At 36.3% G+C, this 13,354-nt stretch overlaps 1 protein-coding gene across 5 annotated transcripts in view; it reads right to left on the reverse strand.

Annotated features, from left to right (window-relative positions):
- Window positions 1-753: 753 nt before the first annotated feature.
- The window catches only part of PEX1 (peroxisomal biogenesis factor 1), a 49,093-nt gene continuing 36,492 nt past the window's right edge, over window positions 754-13,354 (reverse strand). Inside the window, exons 19-23 of one of the 5 annotated variants that reach the window (XM_023544424.2) lie at window positions 12,598-12,774; window positions 11,265-11,495; window positions 9,968-10,165; window positions 9,546-9,676; window positions 754-1,947 (exon numbers count right to left, since the gene is read on the reverse strand). In XM_023544424.2, the coding sequence (XP_023400192.2) occupies window positions 1,863-1,947; window positions 9,546-9,676; window positions 9,968-10,165; window positions 11,265-11,495; window positions 12,598-12,774 (822 nt within the window). In that variant the 3' untranslated portion in view covers window positions 754-1,862. Of the gene's footprint in view, window positions 1,948-9,545; window positions 9,677-9,967; window positions 10,166-11,216; window positions 11,496-12,597; window positions 12,775-13,354 lie in introns of those variants that run through there. The other 4 variants (XM_003407149.4, XM_023544425.2, XM_010587267.3 and 1 more) reach the window with 4 other exon arrangements.

Below are 13,354 nucleotides of genomic sequence, written 5' to 3' on the forward strand. Positions count from 1 at the left end.
GGTCGGAGATGTCATAGCTGAAAATTCTTTCCCAATCTGTCGGTGGTCTTTTTACTCTTTTGGTGAAGTCTTTAGATGAGCATAGGTGTTTGATTTTTAGGAGCTCCCAGTTATCTGGTTTCTCTTCGTCATTTTTGGTAATGTTTTGTATTCTGTTTATGCCTTGTATTAGGGCTTCTAACGTTGTCCCTATTTTTTCTTCCATAATCTTTATTGTTTTAGTCTTTATGTTTAGATCTTTGATCCACTTGTAGTTTTTGTGCATGGTGTGAGGTATGGGTCCTGTTTCATTTTTTTGCAAATGGAAATACAGTTATGCCAGCACCATTTGTTAAAAAGGCTCTTTTCCCCAATTAACTGACACTGGGCCTTTGTCAAATATCAGCTGCTCATATGTGGATGGATTTATATCTGGGTTCTCAATTCTGTTCCATTGGTCTATGTGCCTGTTGTTGTACCAGTACCAGGCTGTTTTGACTTCTGTGGCTGTATAATAGGTTCTAAAATCAGGTAGAGTGAGGCCTCCCACTTTCTTCTTCTTTTTCAGTAATGTCAAACCATGGTATTTTCAATCACCTCATAAGCATGCGAAAGCTGGACAATGAATAAGGAAAGACTGAAGAATTGATGCATTTGAATTATGGTGTAGGCAAAGAATATCGAATATATCATGGACTGCCAGAAGAACGAATAAAACTGTCTTGTAAGAAGTACAGCCAGAATACTCCTTAGAAGGGAGGATGGTGAGACTTCATCTCACACACTTTGAACATCTTATTAGGAGGGACCAATCCCGGGAGAAGGACATTACGCTTGGTAGAAGATCTTCGAAAAAGAGGAAGACCCTCAACGAGATGGACTGACACAGCGGCTACAACAATGGGCTCAAATACAGCAACGTTTATGAGGATGGCACAGGACTGGGCAACGTTTCATTCTGTTATACATAGAGTATGCTAGGACTTGGGACCTACTTGATGGCACCTACCAGCGACAACCTAGTAAAGCACTCTAATTCACTGAGGTGCTGGCTGAAGTCAGAGGAACATGGAAGTCAAAAATTCCAGGCATGGCCCAGCCATGGCCTCATGGTTAACTGTAGAAAGGACAATGATTACTGCCTATATGTCCTTTGCTGTCTTGTGTATTTATTTATTTATGTATTTTAATTAACTTCCTTCTTTTTCCTTTCTCCTTACTCCATTACTACACATAGTTTGTGTTGGTGGTAGCTGACTTCACATTGTAGTTCACAGACTGGAGACTATCTAGATAAAATCATGATGGAATCTAGACGTCACTCAAAGATCCTAGACTTGGAGCTGGATGTAGTATGCCAGGGGGTATGACCTCATTTCTGGGTGAGGTGATAATTAAATTTATGTGAATTGTGTGTAAATAGTGCACTTTCTGATATAAGAACAACAGATAATATGATCTGTAAATAATAGGATATTTTATTTCCAAAACAGTCAAGAATTTGCTATACATAAAATTTGTTAAATGCTAAAAAGATGCTGAATATGCAACTACCGGTGAGTTTCAAAAATATATTTAATTAGATACTATATGTATTATTTTTTCTTAAAAGGAGAAATGAATTAGTCATACCATTTGGCTATTACTATTTCATTAAAGAGTTAATATAGACTTTTATAGGAAATAAAATACAGCATCTGTTATAAATATCAAACTTTTCTAAAGCATTAATCTCAAGTTATATTGATCATTACATAATCACAGCATTTACCAATCTGCGATTTTATAAATTAACCTGATTTGTTAAATTAAAAAGAAATTTTACAGACACAATTTTTACTGTTACAAGTCACACACACACACACAAAAATCAGACATATATTTTATGCCAAAGTTACTTTCTGTCCAGGTCGAAACACTGTTCCACTTTGATTTTTTCTCTTCTTAGGATTTTGAAAGTTTTCATACCTTAAAAAAAAAAAAGAGGTAATTAACATCTAATACATGTAAATAATTACAAAACATAATATAATGGATAGTTTGCAAACAGAATTATATCTTGAAAAACAAAAGGGAAAAAAAAACCAAACAAACCCACTGCCGTTGAGTCGATTCCAAGTCATAGCGACCCTATACAACAGAGTAGAACCGACGCATAGAGTTTCCAAGGAGCGCCTGGTGGATTTGAACTGCTGACCTCTTGGTTAGCAGCAGTAACACTTAACCACTATGCCACCAGGGTTTCCAAAAGGGAAATAACAACTGGAAAAATATTTCCAACAGAAATTAGAGTTCTTACATATAAATTTTTGAACATCGAACAATAGAAAAAAGAGAAAAGGGAATGAGGAAGCAAGTTAGAAAACATAAAATACAAATGGCAATGAATAATAATAATAAAAAATTTTAATCTCAACAGTTTTAATCAAAGAAATGCAAGGTTTTTTAAAAAAAATTTTTATTGTGCTTTAAGTGAAAGTTTACAAATCGTCAGTCTCTCACACAAAAACTCATATACACCTTGCTATATACTCCCAATTGCTCTCCCCCTAATGAGACAGCTCACTCCCTCCCCTCCAGGGAGGAGATGCCAACATAGTCTCAAGTGTCCACCTGATCCAAGAAGCTCACTCCTCACCAGCATCCCTCTACAACCCACTGTTCAGTCCAATCCTGTCTGAAGAGTTGGCTTTGGGAATGGTTCCTGTCCTGGGCCAACAGAAGGTCTGGGGGCCATGACCACCGGGGTCCTTCTAGCCTCAGTCAGGCCATTAAGTCTAGTCTTTTTATGAGAATTTGGGGTCTGCATCCCACTGCTCTCCTGCTCCCTCAGTCATTCTCTGTTGCGTTCCCTGTCAGGGCAGTCATCGGTTTGTAGCCGGACACCATCTAGCTCTTCTGGTGTCAGGCTGATGCAGTCTCTGTTTTATGTGGCCCTTTCCGTCTCTTGGCCTAGTAACAACCTTGTGTCCTTGGTGTTGTTCATTTTCCTTTGATCCAGGTGGGTTGAGACCAATTGATGCATCTTAGATGGCCGGTTGCTAGCGTTTAAAATCCCAGACGCCTCTCTCCAAGGTGCAGAATGTTTTCTTAATAGATTTTATTATGCCAATTGACTTAGATGTCCCCTGAAACCATGGTCCCCAAACCTCCGCCCCTGCTAACCTGGCCTTCGAAGCATTCAGTTTATTCAAGAAACTTCTTTGCTTTTTGTTTAGTCCAGTTGTGCTGACCTCGCCTGTATTGTGTGTTGTCTTTCCCGTCACGTCACCTAAAGTAGTTCTTATCTACTATCTAATTAGTGAATACCCCTTTCCCACCCTCACTCCCTCCCCCCTCTCATAACCATCAAAGAATATTTTCTTCTCTGTTTAAAGTATTTCTTGAGTTCTTATAGTAGTGGTCTTATACAATATTTTTCCCTTTGCAACTAATTTCACTGAGCGTAATGCCTTCGAGATTCTTCCATGTTATGAAATGTTTCACAGATTCACCACTGCTCTTTATCGATGGATAGTATTCCATTGTGTGAATATACCATAATTTATTTATCCATTCATCTGTCAGTTGGCACCTTGGTTGCTTCCATGTTTTTGCTATTGTAAACAGTGCCGCAATAAACATGGGTGTGCATGTATCTGTTTGTGTGAAGGCTCTTATTTCTCTAGGATATATTCCAAGGAGTGGGATTGCTGGATCATACGGTAATTCTATTTCTAGCTTTTTAAGGAAGTGCCAAATCGATTTCCAAAGTGGTTGTACCATTTGACATTCCCACCAGCAGTGTAGAAGTGTTCAATCTCTCCACAGCCTCTCCGACATTAATTATTTTGTGTTTTTTGGATTAATGCCAGCCTTGTTGGAGTGAGATGAAATCTCATTGTAGTTTTGATTTGCATTTCTCTAATGGTTAATGATCGTGAGCATTTCCTCATGTATCCGTTAGCTGCCTAATATATCTTCTTTAGTGAAGTGTCTATTCATGTCTTTTGCCCATTTTTTAATTGGGCTATTTGTCTTTTTGCAGTTGAGTTTTTGCAGTATCATGTAGATTTTAGAGATAAGGCGCTGATAAGAAATGTCATAGCTAAAAACTTTTTCCAAGTCTGTAGGCAATCTTTTTACTCTTTTGGTGAAGTCTTTGGATGAGCATAGGTGTTTGGCTTTTAGGAGCTTCCAGTTATCTAGTTTTTCTTCTCCATTGTTAGTAATGTTTTATATACTGTTTATGCCATGTATTAGGGCTCCTAATGTTGTCCTTATTTTTTCTTCCATGATCTTTATCATTTTAGATTTTATATTTAGGTATTTGATCCATTTTGAGCTCATTTTTGTGCACGGAGTGAGGTAAGGGTCTTGTTTCATTTTTTTGCAGATGGATATCCAGTTATGCCAGCATCATTTGTTAAAAAGACTGTCTTTTCCCCATTTAACTGTTTTGGGGCCTTTGTCAAATGTCAACCGCTCATATGTGGATGGATTTATGTCTGGATTCTCAATTCTGTTCCATTGGTCGATGTATCTGTTGTATCAGTACCAGGCTGTTTTGACTACTGTGGCAGTATAATAGATTCTAAAATCAGGTAGAGTAAGGCCTCCCACTTTGTTCTTTTTCAGCAATGCTTTACTTATCCGGGGCCTCTTTCCCTTCCAAATGAATTTGGTGATTTGTTTCTCCAACTCATTAAAGAATGTCCTTGGAATTTGGATTGGAATTGCATGAAATCTATAGATCACTTTTAGTAGAATAGACATTTTTATAATGTTAAGTCTTCCTATCCATAAGCAAGGTATGTTTTTTCACTTATGTAGGTCTCTTTTGGTTTCTTGCAGAAGTGTATTGTAGTTTTCTTTGTATAAGTCTTTTACACCTCTGGAGAGATTTATTCCTAAGTATTTTATCTTCTTGGGGGCTACTGTAAATGGCATTGATTTGGCAATTTCCTCTTCGATGTTCTTTTTGTTGGTGTAGAGGAATCCAATGGATTTTTGTATGTTTATCTTGTATCCTGATACTCTGTTGAACTCTTCTGTTAGTTTCAGTAGTTTTCTTGAGGATTCCTTAGGGTTTTCTGTGTATAAGATTATGTCGTCTGCAAATAGAGATACTTGTACTTCTTCCTTGCCAATCTGGATGCCCTTTATTTCTTTGTCTAGCCTAATTGCTCTGGCCAGGACCTCCAGCACAATGTTGAATAAGAGCAGTGATAAAGGGCATCCTTGTCTGGTTCCCGTTCTCAAGGGGAATGCTTTCAGGCTTTCTCCATTTGGGATGATATTGCTTATTGGCTTTGTATAAACGCCCTTTGTTATGTTGAGAAATTTTCCTTCTATTCGTATTCTGCTGAGAGTTTTTATCATGAATTGGTGTTGAACTTTGTCAAATGCCTTTTCTGCATCAATTGATAAAATCATGTGATTTGTGTCTTTTGTTTTATTTATATAATGGATTACATTAATTGCTTTTCTAATGTTGAGCCATCCCTGCATACCTGGTATGAATCCCACTGGGTCATGGGTGAATTACTTTTTTGATATGTTGTTGAATTCGATTGGCTAGAATTTTGTTGAGGATTTTTGCATCTAAGTTCATGAGGGATATATGTTTGTAATTTTCTTTTTTTGTGATGTCTTTACCTGGTTTTGGTATCAGGGATATGCTGGCTTCATAGAATGAGTTTGGGAGTATTTCATCCTTTTCTATGTTCTGAAATACCTTTAGTAGTAGTGGTGTTAACTCTCTTCTGAAAGTTTGGTAGAACTCTGCAGCGAAGCTGTCTGGACCAGGGCTTTTTTTCTGTTGGAAGTTTTTTGATTACCTTTTCAATCTCTTCTTTTGTCATGGGTCTATTTAGTTGTTCTACCTCTGTTTGTATTAGTTTAGGTAGGTAGTCTGTTTCTAGGAAATCATCCATTTCTTCCAGGTTTTCAAATTTGTTAGAGTACAATTTTTCATAGTAATCTGGTATGATTCTTTTAATTTCAGTTGGGTCTGTTGTAATATTGCCCATCTCATTTCTTATTCGGGTTATTTGCTTCCTCTCCGCTTTCTTTTGTCAGTTTGGCCAATGGTTTATCAATTTTGTCGATTTTTTTCCAAGGAACCAGCTTTTGGTCTTGTTAATTCTTTCAATTGCTTTTCTGTTTTCTATTTCATTTAGTCCTGGTCTAATTTTTATTATTTGTTTTCTTCTGGTGCCTGAGGGTTTCTTTTGTTGCTCTCTATTTGTTCAAGTTGTAGGGATGATTCTCTGATTTTGGCCCTTTCTTGTTTTTGGATGTGTGAGAAATGCAAGATTTTAAATGAGGTATAATAGTTCTCCAATCAAATTGGCTGAATTTAGAAAAATACTGAAATACTCAGTGTTAGTGAGGGTGTGGGAAACTGGCACTCTTGCATACTGCTGTTGGAATAGACATTGTACAATATTTCTGGAAGGGAATTTGGCAATATGTTTCAAAAGTCTCAAAAAACATGTGTACCCTGTGATGCAACAATTCCACCTTTATCCCAATGAAATAACTAAGCATGTATGCAAATATTCAGCTACAAGAATGTTCATTATCACACTGTTTATAGTAATGAAAACCTGGAAGCAACTTAAATGCCCAAAAGTTGGAGATTGTGGCACGGATGTACAGAATGACATTAAAAACAATAAAGTAGTACCATATTTAAAATGTGAAAGAATGTTCAGGATATAAGCGTGGGTGAAAGGGGACTGCTATATACCAATATATATCATGTGTTCTTATTTTAGTAAGAAAAAAATACGTAAGTATATGAACAAATATGCTTAGTGAGGTCATGGGATTAAGGGAAATTTGTTTTCTTCTTTTTCCTTATCTTTATTTTCTAATTTTTATGCATTACGCACATATCATTTACATATATGTATACACACCCCCCTCAAAATTTTAAATTAAACAAGAGTTGTAACTTTTAAAGAGCAGGAATAAACATTTCTTGAATCCAATTAACCTGAGTCACCACATATTTATGGTCACCTGAATTTGGACAAAGGCGCTAGGTTCATTCGATGGGGAAAGAAGAGTCTCTTCAGTAAATGGTAATGGGAAAACTGGATTTCCACATGCAAAAAAAAAGGAAACAGGATCCATGCCTTACACACACAAAAACAAATTCAAAACAGATCAAGGCCCTAACTGTGCAAACTAAAACCATAAAATTCTTAGAAGAACAAGTAGGGCCAACACTGTGAGGCCTAGCTTTCAACAATGGATTATCTAATATAATAATGAAAGCACAAACAGCAAAAGACAACATAAATAAATGGGACCTCATAAAAATTAAAAACTTTTGTTCTTCAGAAGACTTTACCAAAAAAGTAAAAACACAAGCTACCGATTGTGAGGATATCTTTGGAAACCATATACCTGACAGAAATCTAATAACTAAAATATATATAAAACTTCACCAACAACAAAAAAGACAAACACCCAAGCATAAAACCGGCAAAGGACTTGAACAGACATTTCACCAAAGAGGACATTCAAATGGCCGCCAGACACATGAAAAGATGCTCAGCATCATTAGCCATCAGAGAAATGCAAATCAAAATCACAATGAGACACCATTTCACTCCCACTAGAATGGCTAAGATTAGAACTGCCGACCTCTTGGTTAGCAGCCGTAGCACTTAACCAGTATACCACCAGGGTTTAGAACTAACATATGACCCAGCAATTCCACTCCTAGGTATATACCCAAAAGACTTCAAGGCAGAGACTCAGAGACTTGTACACCAATGTTCATTGCAACATTATTCACAACAGCCAAAAGATGGAGACAACATGATGCCCATCAACAGATGAATGGACAAACAAGATGTGGTACATACATACAATGGAATACTACTCAGCCAGTAGGAGAAATGAAGTCTTGATACATGCTACAGTATGGATGGAACTTGATGGCATTAAGCTGAGTGAAATAAGCCCATGACAAAAGGACAGATACGATTGTATGATCTCACTTACATAAAAAGACAAGAAAAGGCAAATGTATGGAGACCAAAGTTTACTAGTGGTTACCAAGGGTGGGAGGCAGGGATAAAAGGCGGATTAACCGTGATGGAAAATCCCACTGATTAAGGGTAGGGTTGTACAGCCAATTGCTGTAATTGCTGTCAATGAGTTGTACACCTATAAAAAGTTGAATTGGCAAAAGTTGTATGATAGACATATTTCCTATTAAAAAAAGAGTAGCTGCTGAGGCTGCTTATGTACAACCAAACACCTCATGGGATTTGGTTCCTTGATTTGGAGGTTTAGGGTCATGGTTTCATAGGACATCCCAGTTAACTGGCCTAATAACGTGTTTAGTGCCTCTGTTCTACCTCCTAGTTCATTGAGTAGTGCCTGGTGGGGAGAGGGCTTAAAAGCTTTCAAGAAGCCATCCGAGGCACAACGATTTGTCTCTATTCACCTGGAGCAACAGAGGAAGGAGTCAGGATATGGAATGTGTAGCTAAATGCCTCCATGAACAACTACCTCCTTTGCCATGAGACATGAAGAACTGGATGGTGCCTGATTACCATTACTGAGCATTTTAATCGAAGATTTCATTGAAGAATCTTGATCAAAATGGGGAAAATATAGAGCAGAATTTCAAATTCTTATAGACTCTAGACCTTCTGGAGCCATGGAAGATGGATGAATCCCTGGAACTATTGCCCTGGGATTATCTCTAAAACTTAAACCAAAAATCCCCTGAAGTCATCTTAAAACCAAATAGTTTAGCTTATCTAGTAAAAAAGGTTTGCCTTAAGCATTATTCTCTTTTAACAACTATCTATATCGGATCAAACTGGCAAAAGCCACTTAAGGTGAGATAGGAACATTTGGGGGGCAGTGAGTTTATGTTAATGAGGGAGGAACAACTCAGAAAGGAGGGTGAGAATGGTTGCACAACTCGAAGAATGTAGTCAACGTCACTAAATTGTACATGTAGAGACTGTTGAATTGGTACATGTTTTGCTGTGCATATTTTCAAGAAAAACAAAATAAATAAAATTTAGAAAAAAATTAGGCTGAATCATCCTAGTTAATGGCCCTCAGATTCCTGGGAGGTCACAGAGTCAAGTCCAAGAGGCCCATACATCCAAATATGTACTAAGCATGGCCCACGGATGGAACACATTCAAATATATTTACGTGTTCTTGAGATTAATAAAATTTAAATTATTTTGAAAGCAAAACAGGAATATTTTTTATAATAATTTTTGCAAATTCTCAATTGGAATCATTTTGAGCTTTAAATTTTCCTTTTTCTAATTTCTTCAATGTAATTAATATTAAAATAGTTAATTCTAAATAATTCAAATATAATCAAACGAACTGGTTAATGAAAATTCATTTTTTATTTTTGTACTCATGAAGTACTTAGGTGTTTAAACACACAGCCACTGCACAGATTTTCAGAATTGACTTTTAAATATTTAAACTATTATGTTTGATTTTTAGCAAGAACTTTAAAAGTTTAAGTGAATAACCATGGGACCTGTAATAATATCCACACCTCCAAATCAGGGTCTGTTACTTACAGCTCAGCAAAATTCTTCCAGTCATCTTCACTAATGGACGGCCTCATGTTACCAAGTGCGGTCATTAAATGAGACTGACTAATAGCCAGACTAGTTTTGATTGGTCCTGGTTGATTAAGGGATTCATCCTCCTTAAATAAAAAAGAAAATGACAAAAAGTTAACTTAGGGACCCGATGGAAAAAAGAATCAGTCCGAGGTGTTATTTCTTTTTGTCAGTTTTTTCAGAAGACTATACTTTCCCTTTCTGGTAATGTTACTGAAAATTGTTTGAAAGCAAGAAAGCACGTAACAATTGGGCTGGGTCAATATGTTATAAATGTAGCTTATTTACAAATCAAAGTGATATATATCAAAAAAGGAATAAACAATTTTTAATTTTTAAGAAGTTTTAGTAATTATAAATGGAGAAAAGCCCCGTACTCCACTCTGGCTCTGGTATCTGCCCTTGATAACGCTGATGTCTGCCCTCAGTTGGTCCCTTTGTTCTTGTGTAAGTTCGTGGTAACCCTCCTGTGAAGCTGTCCTCAACACTGGAGGTTGTGAAAACAACTGATCTTTCCCAGGAACTCCAGGAAAATCCTGAGTCACGGAGCTTGGTGCAGACAAACACTGTGAGCTCTCCATGGGTAAATACAGTAATGAAAGAAGGGAGGAAAAGAGGAAAGAGGGAAAGAGAGAAAAAAAAAGTATGTATTTACTAAAGATAAAACTAAAAATTTCAAACAATAAAGCCTTAACACTGACAGCTTACATTTTAACTAATTGAAATTAAGGATGTTTAATACTCTGTAAAAGTTCATTGACATCTGTGTTACAGAACCACCATAGAATGAAAATGGCCATGACATGAGTTTTTAGTTTTTATACTTTGTTATTAAATCCACCACACTAATTGGCCCAGGGATAGGTTCTAAATGATCCTTACTGTTATTTTTCAGCAAATAGAGTTACATTAAAGTCCTGGGATGTTTTAGATAGAAGTTAAGAAATAGAAAACAGAATTAAAAACTGGAATTATGACAACAGTTTACTTATTATTCTTGGAAATAAAAATTGGTCACTTTTACCTTTTTAAAAGCCTGAATTAATTAAAAAATTTACAAAAAATAAGAAAAATATATGTAAAAATGTTATGAGTACCAAAAAAGCAAGAGTTAATCACTGTTAAATTTTTTTGGAGATGTGTTGAAAGTTATTTTCATTAAATAGAAAAAAGAATAAAATTGCCCACATTTAATCAAAACATTTTCTTTCTTGAAGCGCTATCACTACTAACTTGTTGCACTGTGCTTATGCTTTCTGTGAAAACTATTACAAATAGATAAAATTTTGTTGTCAGGAATTTCTGACATTACTGTACCAAATTTCTCATTATCCTCAGTTGCCCTACAACAACAGAATTTAAGTTCAGTAAAACGTGGACCTGCTACTAAGGGTGTTTTATAACCACTAGTTGGAGAGAGAGTAACCTGAAGGAAGCCACCGAGTAATCTTGGCCTCTCATTACTTTGGCTCACCCTTGCTGCCGGTCCTGCCTTAAAGTTCTGAATAGGAATAAAAGTTACTAGTTGGTGTGGAAAAACAAGACTATTTTACCAAAGAACCAACCAACCAGAAAGAACATGGAGGGCTGGTTAGGAGATAAATCACTGTCCATCTTTACACCAACCTACGGCTTTATATTTCAGAACTGTATAATGACGACTGCACAAGATACCAAATCAGAAGAGGTTCCATTTCCAAGTTCTGATTCGTAAGAGCTTCCAAAGTAGAGCCGGTACATGTTGAATTTTGATTCATCTGGAAGTAGGTCAGACATCTCTAGAGAAACAAGGGACTGCTCTAAACCACATTCTCCATCTCCAGCTGAATCATCAGAGCCACTGCTGTGGTTGAGAAAAACCATCGAAGACAGGCTCAGGTCACTGTCAGAGCTGGAATTCCCATCCTAGAACGTACAAAAGGGCAACTGATTATAAAGCTCTAAATAATCCACAACTCCGAAATAAATAACAACATAGACAGCACTCTAATAAAGCAATACAAAGAAACTCAAGGCATTGTTCAAAAATTTTATTAATTCTCTAGTGCAGCCCTGGTGACACAGTGGTGAAGAGCTTGGCTGTGAACCGAAAGTTTGGCAGTTCGAATTCACCAGATGCTCCTTGGAAACCCTATGGGGCAGTTCTACTCTGTCATATAGGGTCACTATGAGTCAGAATCGACTGGATGGCAACAGGTTTGGTTTGGTTTTCTACTCTGAAATGATGAATCAACTGTGTTAATAACATTTAAATTCAAAGAGGACTCTACAAATGCATATCTTTCCTGGTAATGAAAGTGAAAAAAAGAGAACCTCAATGGCTTGCCAAAACAAATAATAAAAACCTGGTAGCATCTGATTTAGGATAAGAATATTAAGCAAAATGGGGAGAGTATGCAGAAAAACCCTTCCTAGAAAACAATGTGGTAAAGCCCATAATGCAGCAGAGTGATCTACTGCAATAATTAAAATGAAAATACTATACTGGAGAAGAGGCAGATTCTACAAGATAAACCTATAGCATCTATTGTTGCACCAGGAAATAGTACCTCAAGGAATGATGGGGACATATCATAAGGACACAGAAGCCACCTAGAAAAGGCTTCTATTGGCCAAATCTAGGACAATATAAGCATCAAAATAAATAACACATGTAATTATTTTTTAAAAAAGCAAAGTACAAACCAAACTAAAAATCTCAATTGTTTCTGTTTATATTATCTAATAGATACTATCCCAATTTAAATAATATTCTTCCACACACCAACGCGGTTTTGACAATATTAAGGTAATGTTAAAGAAAAAGACGCCAAACTCTTCATAATTACAAAGTTCTCTGCAAAACCAATACTGCAACTGTGGAACATTCAACTAAAGGTAAATTTAAATTTTTATAGCTTTTTAACAAAGTTGTTAAAAAACAGAATTTTTAAGGTTGAAATTTTGACATTAAACTGCTCTTATCAATCATAAAAGGCCACAGAAACTACCTTCTCATATAACTCACTTGGTGTCCACACGCGAGCAGTCTTCCATGTAAGGCCTCTAACTGAGCATTGTAGAACAAAGCTTTCAGATCCGCTCCAGTAAAGGAGTCAGTTACTGATGCTACATGCTGAAGGTCAACATCATCTGCCAGAGGCAGAGAGTCACTGAGAACGTTTAAAATTTCAAGACGCGACACCTGAAAGAAGAAAAAACTAGCTGATTTGACAAATAAAAAATGAAATATTTTCTTAAACTGGGTGTCTTACAATTTTTCGTAAATTAACATTATATATCTAATAAGCTTTAACAAGTTGAGAAATGTACTACCAGTCTACTTTCAGTCTTCCTGGGACACATTCCCTGACAAAAGGAACGTATGAATGAAAATGAACATTTTTAACTATTCAGTATAAATCACGTTTTATTCAGAAACCGCTTATTTTCTAGACTTGGGAAAGTATGCCAAGAAAGTTTTCAAAAGTAAGTTAAAATAATTTAAATAACAGCTACATGTGACATACATTCTGATATCACATACTTTGAATATCTATTTGTTCTTTCACTCATTTACTCATTGGTTTCTAAATTTGAGAACAAGGTTTGTAACAACATAGGACCAGAAGCAGTTGCGAAAGCCTCTTCCCACATAACCTGCTTACATGCTTACTATTCATATGTTTGATCGTGTATCAGGCTAATACAACACAGGGAATGCGGACGTACAATACTACATATTTCCTCCCTTTTTTCCAGCTGGCCAATACTGAAGGATTATA

Source organism: Loxodonta africana, chromosome 8, assembly GCF_030014295.1.
Source record: "Loxodonta africana isolate mLoxAfr1 chromosome 8, mLoxAfr1.hap2, whole genome shotgun sequence".
Lineage (NCBI taxonomy): Eukaryota > Metazoa > Chordata > Mammalia > Proboscidea > Elephantidae > Loxodonta > Loxodonta africana.